Raw genomic sequence first — 16,162 nt, 5'->3', positions numbered from 1 at the left:
GCTTTGAGTCAGACTCTTTGGACATTGCATTCTGTTACCATGAATTAGGTCACCTGCTTCAAATTCAGCAGTTGCATATAAGTAGTGGCATGGTTAAAATATGCCTCTCTGTAAAGAATAGGCTGTGTGAAATACACGCCGTTCTGCTGGAAATCTATACTGTTCTCCACCAGTTACTGTAAATGATATGAGAAAGACCTGGCCCAATTTATGATCTGGATGACATCAATTCTATTAAATTAATAAAATCACTCTGAATTTACAGCAATTTTACAAGGATCAGAACCTGTCCCATAGACTATGTGTATTATAAATAGTAGTTCTGGTGATGACAATTACTGCTGTTTTGGAGAGACTTGGTTGGCAGGCAGAAGTGAGTAATGTAGCTACAAAGAGCCAACAAATAGCTGGAAGAGCAATAACAGTACACGGGATTATTTGTTTATTGGATGGAGGTCCTTATGCTTTTAGGACTAAAATGAAGGATAATGCTATGTAAATATTAGTAGCATTAAAATAATTTTGTTTCCTTTTTTCTTTGTTTTTCCAATTTTTAAACAACAGAACACTGCTATGATATGGTTATTTACCAGTAAAATACCAATAGTGGCCATGTAAAGAGGTAAAGGTCCTTGTCCCAGGAAACTTATAATGTAATTAAGGAAAATGGAACAGACAGAAAATGCGGTGGCATTTTCAAAATGCATATACAAGTATTTGGGATCCCGCTTTGGGAGGATTTAAGTTTTCACGACCAGGTACTAATATTTCTTAGATTAGTTAATTATCTTGTCAGGGCTAATAAATCATATGTTTTAAGGAAGATATCAGAAGCAATGAGCGTATTATACTCATATATTGTGTTTTTCTTCTCCGCAGTCTTTTGGCTAAATGTCAGTGAGTGTTATTTTCATTGTGCAGGTCTATGCATTGCTCATTATTATTTAAAATTATTTTTACAATTCCTAATAATTCCTGTTAAAAAATCTGAAAACCCATGTGCAAGGGTCAGTTGAACATAATGTTCTTGGAATTCTCTCTGTGCGGCCCTTGCATGCTAAACTGCTTTGAACTGGGTTCATTTCTAGCTTTTCTTTCTTTAAACACTGAAGCAAACTTCAAGGTATTTAAAACCAGTTGCGCCAGTTATAATTAACTTCATTAACAAGTTATTTTTTTCTAGCAGCAGTTTAGTTGCAGGACGTGTGTGGTAGGTTTAGAAATAGAAAATACATGTGTATTTATCGTAATAACAATATGTAACAATAACAGTATGTATATATTCCTGTAAAATATTGTTTTAATGTAGGTGTATTTATGTTTTAAAAGATCACTTCCATAGTCCTGTAAGACCTTGTGAAAACCAGAAAGAAGTGGGATGGCCCATGTAGTCTCTTTCCTGTAGCAGAGGGCAGTCCCCCTCTCCCCTTAAGAGGGATATGAACAAAAACCTGTCTTCTCTTTTCCCTCGTCAGCAATTTGATCCTGAGTATTGGATCTTTGGCCTCATCCTGATACCTTGAAGTTAATTAATCTTTTGTTTTAGAATCTTCTTTTTAAAAGGTTTTATTTGAGCTCCGACTTTTTACTTTGCTCTCCGATGAAGTCACTGTTCCTTCTGAGTGCAGCTGCTTTGTTAGATTACATGTAGATCAGTGGAAGCACAGCTTGCCAGCTTAGCGTTGCTTTTTGAATGCTAAAGAAAAATACTAATGGAAAAAGACTTGCCTACATGGTTTTAAATGATGTCTATTACATTAGCTAATTCCCTTCAGGTACAAGTGAGACAAGTAAAGGCCAGTACAACCAACGTGGAGTTTTGGGCTTCTGCGCTGTTAATAGACTGATCACGATTTGTATCTGTTGTCCAGAGTGGTGATTCCCACCCATACTGTGATTTCAAGGCTGTGCTCAGAGGTCCACAGCACCCTTCAGTGGGTTCTGAGTTCAGGGCTGACAGATATCCTGCTCTTGCAAAACGTGCCTTTTCCCTACCTATATCTTGATGTTGTTTGCTTGATTACATGTTTTAGTGGGGAGGGAGGGGATTTGAGACCTATGTCCTACTGCATCTTAATCTTTTATTGTAATACAAAGCAAATCAAAAATTCAGCATTGTTGCAAAAACCACAAGATAGCGGAGGGGAGTGTTTTCTTTGATGAAGACTGTACTTGTAAATTGGGCATGTGTTTCGTGTCGCATGGGTATATTTCTTTCAAGAGCTCTGAAGCAAATGCATGGGAGTAATTGAATAAGCTGTGGAACGATATTCTAAGCAGTAACATTCCTTCTGTTCCTTAGGAGAATAAATCCTGCACCTCCCTGTTTCTCGGAATAACTCCTTATGTGAGGAAAAAGCTAACTGAGGGAGCATTCTTTCAGATAGTACATGACACCAAAAGAAAAAAATACTGCAGGAGATTAACTGATACTGCACAAAATTGAAACAGAGGAGAGAGGAGGCCAAGAAGGAAATGTACTTGGACCCTGTTCAGTAGAGCTGCTTCAGTTTAGCTGCTGCTAAACTCAAGTGTCCCTGTCTGCACTGAGTGTATTTTGCAGCTAAATATGTAATGATTTATCTACTGGTTATATGTATGTGATTCCACTAATAATATAAAGAGAAGTAACACAAAGTATACAGAGTACTGACTAAATTTATGAATCACTCACTGCAGTCAGTTAACATTATTCCAAAAATTCTTTTATCCAACCTGATTCTTGAACTTGTGTGTATGTAACCTTAGGACTCAGGAAAATTACCAGATTGACTATCCTGGGTTAAATGTTAGTCGCAAATGAAAGGAGAAAAATCGTGATGAAAGTGAGTCCAATCCATGATGTTTCTATGGAAGATTACTATTTAGTTTTGGTTGAACTGATTGTACCTTTTTACTCTAAGAGATGATCAGAGATCTCTAAATCCTGCTGATGTGAACTGCTGAACCACCATGAGGTGATGATTGCTGTAAGAAAGTTATTCAGATCCTCAATATAAGTGTGTCCATGTTACTTCTTGGCATAAATGCAGCTCTACCAAGTTGTTTTTATGTCCTCAAAAACGTTAAGTAGAGTCATGGCAACTGAAGCCTGCATTGCAGCTGAAACCTGCATTGCGTCATGATAACTGCATCAGGGGTTTGACATACTGTGGTGGTATTTCTTCTGGGGAGACCAGAACTACTCAAGACAGTAGATATAGGCAAGAAGAGGCTGAAAATTACACTTTGTAAGTTATCATATATTCAGTTAAAATATAACCAAAATCTTTTTCTAATAAAAAGGTAACCAAACTCTTATGAAGATAATCAAACACATTTCAGTTTAGGCTGTTGCTAATCATAATATAAAACTGCCATGTAAATATAGATGTGTTACATTTGGAAAAAGAGAGAGTCAAGGATTTTACAATCTGTGAAATTATGTGTTTCTTCCCTCTGAGGCAGCTGTCGATGCATCTTACAGTAATTGTGCCTTAAGGGAACATAGAAATCATGTGCTTTGCTTTCCAGTAGCAATTGTCACAGCAGCTGAGAGGTGTCCTGTGGCCTTTACTCCAAGCCTTTAAACTTCAGCTTTCATCTTAACATCTCAGCTGTAGCCTTTTCCCTGCCGTAGCTGTTGTCTACCTGGCTGGGATCTGCAACATTGGCAGGAGGGTTGCACTTTCCCAGACTGCTCTACTCTGTTAGGCTTCCAGTTTTTGTTGGCAGTGGCAGACCCTCTCTCTGAGGCCTGGTAGTCTGGTCTGTGGTGAAGGCTGTGCCTTATCAACCCCTAAAGGAGACCAGGAGTCCAAGAAGGCAAGATCTGAATGCCAGGCACACCCCTGCTTTGTCAGTTGTTTCCTACAGAAGCTATTGTTCCTTAAGCAGGACTAAGGAGCCGTGCTGGCTAGATGGGACCATGACAGACTTCAGGGATTTGTGTCCTATTCTGAGTGCGCGTATCTGAAGCCAACTGTCATGGAGGTGAAAAAGGTTGGATTTTGGTCTGTGTTGGCAATTTTTTCCTTGCATACTATCTTTATGCTCGCTAACTGTTGTACTTAGATTTTTATAATTAATTATCAAGTCATGCATCAAATAGCATTGTTCACTTCTTACCCACTTAAAGGGCGATTCAATAATTGACATTACGTAGGATGTCATTATTTTTCTAGCAGCACAAGAAATTTTCTGTATTATTTCTGTGATATAATGTATGAGTATTTCCTCCAACAAAGCCTTCCTTTATTTTCATTTCTTCTTTTTCTTTTTTCCTTTTTTATTTTTCCTTTCCTTGTTGTCTTTGTTTTTGAGAGTTTTTTGAGTTTCCCACACATAGGAAAGAATATCTGTTGCTACAGAAAAAACTATCAGTCACATACTAACCTGAAAATGCTCTTTATATTTCTGAAATTGTTTGTTACAGCTGCCACAAATTGCTATGAAATACTGTTTCTGTTTGAAAAAGAGTTTGTCTTGACAGTAATTCACCGAGTAAAATTACAAACTCCATTTTTTATGTGTAAATTCTTAAAAAGCACAAAGCATATTTCATCTTGAAGGAAGGTCAGGCCAGACAAAGAACACTGAATGTTGTAAAGCGTGGTGGTTTTGGCTCCATTGTGAGTACTTGAGCTTAGTAATTAAAAAACACGTATGTGCAAAATGATCTTGAAAGCTGTAGACATTTACCTAACCTAAGAAATGGCTCATTTGATAGATATGGGTGGGTAATCAGTCACTATTGTGGGTGAAGAGGGACTTTTTAAAATTTCTTTGGAAGCTAGAAAGGACCATCTACTTATTTAAATGTTGGGGAAGTAGTAGGACTAATACAGTATTCCAGTGGATATAGTGTCCCATGTGTTTTAGGGGGTAAGTGGATGTGCTTGCAGCAGTACCCATGATGCTGTTTCTGAAAATATTCTGGAGAAGAGTCTAATGCTTAAACTGTCACCAGTGGTGACAGCAATACGTGGTATCAAGTCAGCTAATCAGTGAGTAATGTCGAGGTTGCTAACACCTTTCTCCATAAACAAAGACATTTGCAACTTAAAAAAAAAAGCATTGATAGGAGTTTTTACAACTTTAGTATAATATCCTGAAAAGAGAACAGCACATATTCATTAAAGTCACATTTTTTACTAGATTTTCTATGTGGCTACTCCAACAGCTATTTACTTCCTAAACCTGCCCATTCTCCTCTCTAATCATTTCCGTGTCGCTGGAACTGATTAGGCAGGTAGCTGAGATGTTTCAGATCTTCAAGGAGAAGGATACGAGGATCTTCTCCTGTACAACCCCCTTTTTTGTGTTGGTTATGACATGCTGCTTCACAGAGGAGCGCAGGAAAAGGCAGAGAGTCACAGGCAGAGTAAATGCCTCCACATTGTGCGTAGAAGCTGGACTCAGAGTAGCACTAACTGATCGTGTGAAACAAAGCTTCCCCCGTCATGGCTCAGAAAATAAATTCATTGTCTTTTACATGTGTGAGCTACTTTCAGCTGAGAGACGTGACATTTATTTCTGTTAGGAAGTGGCGGGGCGGGTAGATGTCGATGCTGTCGGGCCTGGAGTGGACACCAATATGGTGATACCAGGATGCTTCATCCCTCTGTCCCAGCGTTCCCTGCCTGCAAGGGAAAGCAACCCCTGCCCCCGCCCCAGTCCTCCTGACCGCGGGAGCAGGTTTGATGCCTGCTGGGAGCCCCAACAGCTTCCATTTCAGAACAGCTGAAATATGCAAGAAGAACTAGGAAATTTTGAGAGTATCCCTAAAACATACTTTCGCTCCATGCCAGAAGCAGCACTAGTTTCAATAAAGAACTGGAGAACTATTCAGAAGTCAGTCTGGGGGCTCTGGAATTAGAAGGACTTTGTATTAATAATGACCTCAGTATTCTGGAAGACATGACAGGGAAGGAGTAAATATAACAAGGTAAAACGGCAACAAGGTGATGGACGCTCCCACAGTGACTGATAATGGAGTATTTGCATGTAGCAGGAAATGGAAATCTGTGGACAAGAGCCTACAGTTGTACAATCCTCACAGAAGTTCTGGAAGTTCAGAACAGTTTTTGTGAGAGGCAATAAAGAGATGTCTAGAGGCTATACTATATTCAGAGCATGCTCCCAGATGAAGAAGTTTTTAAGGAGGAATGGGTGCACTGACAAACTCATAATGAATCTCTGGGTTAAGGCCAGTGAGTTTTGGGAATGGACTGGTGCAAGGACAGAACCAGGAAGTATGGGGACAGGTCTTGGACCTGTGGTCTGTCCCAGAGCTGGCAAGAGGTACAGTCACCTGCTGAGCCAAGTGCTGAAGGTGTGCATGCCAGGAAAGGGGTACCGAGCAGTTTCTGACATCTACCTCAGGCACTGGGTGTGACTGTATCTGAACTGCACTATACCATCCTTCGCTCATCGTGGAGTTAGAATGAGGAAAGAGAAAAGGTGAGGGGGAAGGAAACTTGGGCAAAACGTCTCACTAGAACCAGGAAGTGCTCCGAATTACTGCTGTTCTTCATTTAGTCCTGGCGACAACCACCACAAAACGTGTTTTCCAGACAGAAACAATGTTACATTAACTGCTACGCACCTCACCTCTGATCTTTGCAAATGAAGGCTGCTAGAGGTTCCTAGAGGCTGTATCAAGGTAACGCATACATCTTTCTTCCTATCAGGGTGTTTTGCTTTTAGTGTATCTATGAATGAATTGCAAATCTGAGTATTGTTTTCTTATATGAGTATATAGCAAGAAGAACAAACCTTCTTTTGATGAATGGAGAAGTCTTTTTCGAAATATCTGAGAACCTGTCAAACCCAATCTTTGCGACTGCATACAGAGAGAAAACCAGAATTCTAGCCTTTAAGAACAAATTTTGGTACCCGCAACTTGTACTTTTTGAAGCAAATTTGGTATGATTTATACTAAGTTTTATAAACGAAGAAATTGTAAAGAAAAGAGAGGCAAGAAGAAAGGTTGAAGGCTAGAGGAAAAATGAAATAAGAAAATGGCAAAGAAAAAGAGAAAATTAAAAAGAAGTTTTATAGTGTGCTAGCTGGGAGAATAGTTTTCTGCTCTTTTATTTAATTCCGAGTGAAGGATTTTGTTCTGTTACTCAAATAAAGATAAAACATAAAAATAAACCTGGTGTTATTGCTGGCAGTGTTATAGGGCGTTTAGTTTTGTACCTACAATAATGTGGAGCGAGCTAAGAAACACAATATACTGAATCTTAAAATTGTCATTATTGCGTTTCCTGTTCAGGCAAGAATTTTTCTATGATCTCATTTTTTCTTAACTGATCTCATCTTTTCTTCTTGCTTAAATTGTCTTTCTGTATAATAAAAGTCTTTATGGAACTAGTATAAACTTTTTATATGTCTAAATATCTTAACATTGCTGTAGTATTTGCCATTCTGAACTAACCTCATTTTACTTTGAATGCAGCAGTTGCCTCCTTTAACAGTTATCCATTTGCATGTATTAGGATAATAACCAAATAAGTAATATGCATATTACAAAATACTTCAAGGAGTCATAAAGAAGCAGTACAACTGTAAAAAATAACTCAATCTTAAGTGCTAAACAACAGACCTTTTCAAGGGAGGTGGCTTGCAACAACTTTTAAGAAATCACCCTCTAAAACTTGGGCCTCTTGAAAGTGTTCGGTTTGAGTATCCCAAAATGGAAATGTTTGAGGATGTGTCTATACTGATTAAACAGTGCCAGGGGACATTCTTGGGCATTGGAACTTCATCATTATTGTTACTGCTAAATTGCTAGAGCTATCTTTGGCCCACAATGACTAGCCACCTTCAGGCAATCCCCAGGCATGAGTCAGGGGTTACAGTGGGCCAGGGATTATTCCCAATAGGCAGTTTGCTTACAGCCACTCTATTTTAGCAGAAAGATGAGTTTAATACTATGGATACAGGCCAGCTGGCCTCTGAGCTTTGCATATATCTTGGACTGCTCTCCGGCACTGAGATCGATGGTATAAAATGGTCTGCTTCTATACTATTACATACCCTTAGCTTCCAGATTGGTTGCATCCACATAGCCTCTTGGGACAAGTCCCTTGTTCGTGCTTCTTCCCATATGATATCTGAGTATTGTTTGAGAAAAAGTTAGTTGTCCTAGGCCAGACAATACCAGGGACTGTTCTAGTGATTTAACAGCACAGAAGATTAAATTACAATGCCCAGGAAAACTCCTTGGCACGGTTTCAATATAGCTTCAGAATTACTGATTGCTTTCGAACATGAATAGCATGAAAGGAAGGTGCTGCATATATTAAGGCAATGTAGCAATAATTAGAAATAAGGTGAGAGGGAACAGGCACAGTCTCAGACGAACCTTTAAGACAGTTGTGCTTGCTTGTATTTCTTTAGGACAGTGGTGAAATTACAACTGAGAGCAATAGAGATGAGTAAAGCTGGAGGATGCACAGATAAAGGTCCCGTTTGGTACTATTCTCTGCTGGGATTTCAGGGCTATCATGGATTCAGGCTTGTCTAGGAGAAGGCTTTCCTGCTATCACTTATTTTGGCCATTTCTCCGTTTCTTATGGAGGAGGAGTGGACAGTGCCCTGCCACATCCCAGCTTCCCTGAAGAGCAGAGAGGAGTTTGCATGTAGGAGGAAAGGAGAGATTCCATCCACTGACATTTTCGTAAGGATGAAGGAGAAAGAGCTGTTCAGGGCCCTTCTGCTGCTACCACCTATTTTGTGAAAAAGAGTCAGCCAGCTCTCTCCGCCTTTGCCCTTTATCCCAGGCCTGCTTATGCAAACTTGGAAAACCTGAAGAAAGCTGCAGTTTTCTCTCCTCTAGACCAAGTTGAGAAAGTGAAGAAGTCTTGGAGATGCCTTTCTGCTCCTCATTTGTGGAGGAGAGCTGCTGCAGTTGCTGAATCTGACCTAGAGTGGGCTACAGAGCCCCCAAATTTCCCCCTGCAGCTGGGAAGGCTCCTCAGCCCGTGCTGACCCTGGGTGGGTGTGCAAAATCGAGTATGTGTGCTTGGTCACAGCCAAAGTGGCAGTTCAGGGCAGAAGAAAACCTGCAGGGAACAGAGGGGGAAAAAAATAGAATTTTCAACTTCAGAGGAAATTAAGAGGCTAAATATTCTTTTAAGCTTTAGTCTATATATATATCTGAAAATGAATCCTTCCAGTGAGATCCAAAGTTTCCTTGTATTGCTAATTTTGCAAAGTTGGCATCACTATAGCTGTCATTTACAGGAAAATTGGATGTTGAGTGAAGGAAGAGAAAATATTGAATAAAGCATTAATCTGTTCTTGCCTTACCTTGCCTTTCCTGTCATGACTTTGGATAACATAAATCATGCTCTGATTTTTTTTTTAACATTTGTATTCCCAATACAAAAACCTGTGCTGATTTAGAAGTAGATTTATGGTTTTACAGGTCTTTTCAATTTCCAGATCCTAGGAATGTGTGACTTTTCATAAGACCAGTGGAAGAAAATTACTTTTGGATTTGAAGACATTTGCCAAAGTTGTGAGAAAGTTCGTTGTTTAAATGTAAGAGCTGTTAGGAAGAAGATTTTCTAGTATACAGGGCAAAACCATGGAACTGCTAAAAAATTCATTGAAAGTTTGTATGAGTGTTCATATCTGATTACCACCCTGAAATTCAAAAGAGTCCAACAACAAGACTCTAGTTTTGACTTGTTTTTTTGCAGGGAAAAAAATACCTGTCATTTTACAAATCTCCTTCTACTCTCTTTCCCTTAAACAAACACATATATTCTTAGACATTTTTCTGTAGTTATCTTTCTTTCCCTTTACCTTGCTGATGTAAATCATATCTCAATATTGTCTCTGTTTTATAATTATGCTGCAGTATTTTGTGTTATATTATTAAAAACAAGTAATAATCATATATATGTACCACTAAGATAATAAAATGGAAAACAGTTAGTACATCAGGATAGCTGTAGCCCATTAGAACTGGAATTTCGTTTCTGCTCAGTTTGGCTTGCATTTAATATCCTCTAATTTTGAAGAATAAGCAACTGGAGCATATTCCTACACTTATGAATAAAGCCATACTCTGTTCTGCACATGAATAAATCCGGGCAGTCATTTTATTGTCATCAAAGAGCATTTTTATTCATTGTCCACAAATGTTCTTGGTAATCTATGAAAGAGGCCTCGGAATTAAATGAAAATAGGGCATCTTTCTCAGCCCTCTCACTGGCAGAAATACATAGTTAGCATTCATCAGCAGCTCACAAGTGAACTCCTATAAAGGCTTGTCTACAGACAGATGTTGTTCCAATTGAGTCTTTAATCGGCCCACTTGCATTTGTGCAGTATGATATGACCTTTAATTATACGATCAAATACTACTTTTTCCACAGGGCAGCTGCCTCATTCAGTGCACAAGATGGATGATAGTGCCCTGGCAATTGAACTAGGCTGGGTAGAAAAGGAGTTTGCTGGTATCTCAGCTTCATAAGATGAAGATGGTATTGCAGTTTGATGAGCATTCTCACTACTTTTAATCTTTCTAGCCCAGCAGACAAACAGGCCATTACCTACCACACAGTTTTATTCACAAGCACAGAGATTTAACGTAAGAACAGATGTATTGATTGAAGCCATAGATTTCTGACAGCAGTCAAAAGTGGATGCATAGGGAAAAAGTATAAGAAGAAGGCAATCCTTCCTGCAGGTATTCTGCCAATCACCCCATTCTGGTGGATTAGGGATTTTCTAATCTGTAGGGGTCTTTAATGTAGCCAGTAACCCTCAGCTGATTTCTCTTCACCAGCCTCCCTTTAAGCCCTTTAAAGTCCTTTTAAACTTTCACAACTTTTGCCTTCTGTGGCAAGTGTTTCCATGGCTCACCTCCCCTCGTTTGGTTTAAGCCTGCTATGTACTAGCTTTCTGCATAGGAAGAGCTAGTGAACAGTCAGGCCGTATCCATTCTCTCTGTGCAACTCATACCTACGTCACATATTCTTCAAGATATTATAAAATCCTAAAGGATGCTGAACAGAAGCCAGAGGATGTATCAAAAGTCCCATAAAGCTTGTAGCCTAGTTGGCAGCCCTGGCTTCTGTTGTTATCCATGATAGCTCGGTCTGCCCGTCTGTGCCACAGTCAGATATAGACGGACTCTGCAGTATTTCTGCTTCAGTGGCTGTTGGAAAAAGTAGATTGTGTTGAATGAGTGAAACAGAAAATTTCAGGAAGGGAAAGAGTGGTCTTTTGGCCAAATTAAATGCCACTGCAGACAACTGGATTGTATCTCTGATGCAGCCACAGAATTTCTATTTAATGCTGAGCTAGTCCCGTAGACTAGACTTTTCCCAGATGGCCATTAATTATGTGTTTGAAATCATGGGGTTTGATTTGTAGAAGTGCTGAGCACTCACAGCTGCAGCTGACATCATTGAGAGCTGTACTTTATACATGTGAAGTGCTGTTGAATGCCAAGTTCCCTGAAAAATCAGTCCCTTTGCATCTCAGATCAGCCACTGCAATCAACAGATACTTTTGACCTGAAACTCTCATGTTCTGTTTCCCTATTTATAGTGGAGTACCACTTTATCTCATCAGAGCATTATCCTAATAAGGTTTCTAAATTCTCAGGCCCTATAACAAAACACATACAGTGCAGCCCACTAAAATAATAACCAGGAGATTCAGAGGGGTTTCCATCCTGTGTGGGGTATATAAAGTTAGGGTCACAACCCAAACAACTGACAAAACAGGATATGGCATGGATATCTGCCCGTTCCGTTGGCATTACCCGTTCTGGGCACTGATCTTCTGGAATAAATAATATACTGATCACGTAACTGCCAACTCTTGTTATTCCCCAGAGGCCAAATTCAGATTGTTCAAGTAGCCTTAATTCTGGCGTCTCCTATTTTTCCTATATTTTGCCAACACTCAGCGGCGTGTTCGTGTAGACAACACATTTGAGACTTCAGATCAACCTGATCTGCACTGCATTTCAAAATTCTTGTAAAGTATTTTTGTTTGCATCTTGCCTTCCAGAGAATACTTGCAGCAACAAACGTCTGGACCTTGTCTTCATCATTGACAGCTCTCGCAGCGTCCGTCCGTATGACTTTGAAAAAGTGAAGGAGTTCATTTTAACCATCTTGCAGTTCCTGGACATCAGTCCTGACACCACCAGAGTAGGCCTGATTCAGTACGGCAGCACGGTCAAACATGAGTTCTCTTTGAAGACCTTCAGGAGGAAGCAGGATATAGAGAGAGCAGTAAAGAGAATGATGTACCTGGCAACCGGCACCATGACTGGACTGGCTATTCAGTACGCAGTGAACATCGCATTTTCAGAGTCAGAAGGAGCTCGACCTCTGAACCAGAACGTGCCTCGAATTATCATGATAGTGACAGATGGGAGACCTCAGGATCCAGTGGCAGAGATTGCTGCTAAAGCTCGTAACTCAGGAATCCTGATTTTTGCCATTGGAGTGGGAAAAGTGGATATGAACACGCTGAGGTCCATTGGGAGTGAACCGCATGAAGAGCATGTGTTTCTGGTTGCTAATTTCAGTCAGATTGAAACACTGACCTCTGCCTTCCAGACGAAACTTTGTGGTAAGGCATTTATCTATAGATTTGACTGCATAGGTGAAAGTAAAACTCAGAAAGACATCATGGGCTATCACAACTTTTTTTTTTTTTTCACATGGAACCTAATCTGTTCGAATGTCCACATTGAAAAAAGGGAGACTAGCCAGAGAACATTCAGAAGAGTAATCATACATATGGGAAAAAGCTAATTCTATTGCTGAGTGCCATAAAATGTGATCTAATTCCTAGTGGTCATAAGCAGTGAGACAAATATACGTATCATGATTTTCCTATTCATTGCATAATAGCAATGAAATTACATTCCTTTGCCATTTAAATAGCAGATAAGTTATTTCATCTATTGATTTTAAATGTGTTTTTCCCTTAGTACTGACGCTTTAAACTGATAAACATTATGGTCTTTTGGCTAAAAAAAATCCCATGGAGGTCATGGTATTCCTCTTCCAAAGCTTAAGTAATAATTACATATAAACACTTATCTCTGACCATGCCTCATGACTGGAAGTGAGACACAGAGACTCAGTAGCTTTTTTATTCTTTTCATTTTAAAAACAGAAAGTTAGAAAAAGCCTTTGCCATAGTATTATTCATTCATACAAAAAAGTAAATAATATTTTAATAGTTATTACTTTCCAAGAGAGAAATTTCTTCCATATGTGATTACCTGATAAGAAATTACCTTTTAAAAATCTTGTGGCATACCTCCTTCATTGGACTGATGGAGAAGATCTATTCCAATCTATATTTTAAATAGAATTTTCTATTTGCATTTTTTACTCAGATAAGTATGAAACATTTTCATACAAATTTGGCATGAAACTCTGGCATTTTCAGCAGAGACCAGAAAAAGGATGCATGATGATGTTAAATGCTCACTCGTCCTTAAGGGTGCTTTTGCCAGAAAAGAAACTGGGGCTTATTGTCAGGGTAGTCTGGAGAATTTTCCTTACTTGATCTTTTCCAAAATTGTTTCAAAGAGCAACAGAGCTCCAGCTGAACTGCATCAGCACAAAATACCATCACAGACATTCGTCAGAGAATAGATTTGTTCCTGTTTGTTCCTTGCCATATTATTAGCTGGCGTGGTAGGACACATTTAAAAACAAAAGAAAAGGACTAAACTAAATGCAGACTGAGAGTTTACATGGAGTGAACAGCAAATGTTACAGAACTTCATTTTATTGGATTTTTAATTGCATTTTAGAAATCAATCCAGTACAAGTACTATTTACACTGGATAACAAGCTTATTTCTCCAACTAGGCAGTGTCCAGTAAATGTTGTATAGTTCACTTTTAATCCAAATACACATGAGCCTTTATAGAGCCATCACCCCTTCCAGATGGAGGAGTATGGAAGGGACAAGGATAGTTGCTGACTCCTCTTCTCAGAGAGTGCCTCCACAACATTTGCTGTTTCAGGAATTGAAGGTGAGATCCAAAAAAGCACTTAAAAACCCGGGCCCAGATTCAACGAAGAATTTAATCTGTTAGTGTCCTATGGATTTCAGCTTCAAGGACTAAATAGCGAATAGGATCATTAACGTTTTGTGGAATGTGGGCCCTAAAGCAGTGTTCCGCTTGTTGAAGAGAGCATCTAAACATCTGCTAGCCCCTCCTCCCAGAGCACTTTTCCCAGGAAATATGGTCAGTTTTTTAAAGTTCTGCTCAGTGGGGGCACAGAGGAACACAGCTGTTGCTGAGCTGAACATATAGATGCCTTGTTTTTTTTCCTAAAACAATCAAGACATCCCTTTAGTTAAGTCTCCTGAGACCCAGTCTGCTAGGTTTCATGCTCTGGAAGAAGAGCTGGACTCCTGAGTTGCCCTTGTGCTTTTGTGGTTCCCATTAAGATAACAGCAAAATCTGGCCAAGTGATGAGGCTCCATGGAGAAAATAAAAAGTAAATGTAATTAACCTCTATTTTTCCATGCGTGGCAGAGATTCCCCAGTACTTGGCAGGTAAATTCTCAAAGAAGCTATTGGAACCGAGTGTGCTTCATTCCCTTGCTAAGGCAAACTTTCCCTACGGTTGCTGCCTCTGGCTGCTAAAGATTCGAGGATGTCAGACACAACAGCTGAGGCCAGGGAATCCCAGTGCCCTCTTTTTACTACCAGTCAGCAAGGTAAAGGAGGAAGAAGTATCCTGGCAAATCGGAGGTTTGAGGTGAGGAATGAGACCAGCAATGAGAACTCAGAAGGGAAACAGAAATGGGGAGAGAATCCAGAAAAGGAGGTGCAGACTGGGTAAAAGAAGAGTGGGAAAGACGTAGAAGTTGGGATGGAGCAGTCAGGAACAAATAAAGTTTTTGTCGTTCTCCTGTGATAGTGGCGTTATCCCCATTTTACGCTGGAAGAATAGAAGCACAGAAACAGGGTTAAAACCATCACAATCACCCAGTAATGTTAGCAATTTGACTCAGTGCAGCCCATGGGGCTAATTTTCTGGAATATTTAGCATTTTTTGGAGTAATGTGGCATTAATATAGCACTGCATTCCCTTCGCTTGCATCTGAGAGCCCTTCATTCCTGCAAACTCGGATTCCGGCGTCTCTAGCTGAGCACGCAGGACGCAAAGATCCTGATGTTATTAACTTGTCCAGAATCACGTCAGGGCCCTATGACACAGGCAGGAATCAAATCCAATTTGCAAGGCTCGCATTCAGGTTCCTTAATTAGGAGATCAGCTGTTCTGTTATTTCAGTCTTGTCCGTCAAACAGCTGGTGCAACAAACGTGGCAGAGGTCATACAGACAGCAGCCTCTTTCGCCGCAGAGATCTGGCCGATGACCAGAGTATTAGTGATTCCTTTAAATGGATGCAACAGAGACATATTTAAAAGTGCTCCTTCGGTTATAATAAGGTATATCTGATATTGAAAGCTACTGACAAGTAGCCAGGAGGAAACTTATGTTTAGAAAGTGTCAGAGATCATGAACTTCATTTTCAGGAACACAGAAACGTTAAAGGAAAAGACAAGAAGTCCCAGCAGATCTGCATTCACAGAAACAGAAGTTCCTGGGGAGTTTTAGTATGACAGAAAGTGATGAGTTCCAAAAGGCTGATTGAGAGATTTGGAAACTGTGGTTGTTTGTGTACTAGTGATAAATGCACAACTCTGGTAGCCAGTCCAAAGGCTGGATACATAGTATATATTTCAAAACCACAATTTTTTTTTAAGTAGGTAAGTACCACATATACCACATGTTAAGATATTTATCAGGCTTCTGTTGTGGCTGTTAGAAGATTACTATTGGATATCTATTCCATAAATTTTGAGGTTTGTCAACCTGAGACAGTAAGGAGCATATTAATCCTTAGTTCTTTATTGAACAAAATACATTCTTTTCTACGTGGTGCTCTCTGAGAAGGAATTCACATTATATATTATAGAGATGACATATAAGCAATGCTCCAGTGGAAAGAAAATATCAGGGAAATTTCTTAATTCTCTCTCTGTTGCATTTTACTACATGCTGTGGAAGACAGAAAAAAATAAATATTATGGGGTATAGCACCTTGTAGATGCATGACCTCACTGTACTCATATATTGCTCGTATGTTTCTCAGTATTAA

At 39.5% G+C, this 16,162-nt stretch overlaps 1 protein-coding gene across 4 annotated transcripts in view; it reads left to right on the top strand.

The window, feature by feature from the left end:
• Positions 1 to 16,162, top strand: part of MATN2 (matrilin 2) — a 74,523-nt gene that overhangs the window by 10,943 nt on the left and 47,418 nt on the right. For all 4 annotated transcript variants that reach the window (XR_011139268.1, XM_068932969.1, XM_068932968.1 and 1 more), the window contains exon 3: positions 12,022 to 12,591. Coding sequence is in view for 3 of the 4 variants with exons in the window: in XM_068932969.1 (XP_068789070.1) it covers positions 12,022 to 12,591 (570 nt within the window). In the remaining variant the exon portion in view is untranslated. The remainder of the gene's footprint in view (positions 1 to 12,021; positions 12,592 to 16,162) is intronic.

Source organism: Struthio camelus, chromosome 2 (genome assembly GCF_040807025.1).
Source record: "Struthio camelus isolate bStrCam1 chromosome 2, bStrCam1.hap1, whole genome shotgun sequence".
Classification (NCBI taxonomy): Eukaryota; Metazoa; Chordata; class Aves; order Struthioniformes; family Struthionidae; genus Struthio; species Struthio camelus.
This window is presented reverse-complemented; position numbering and strand designations above follow the sequence as displayed.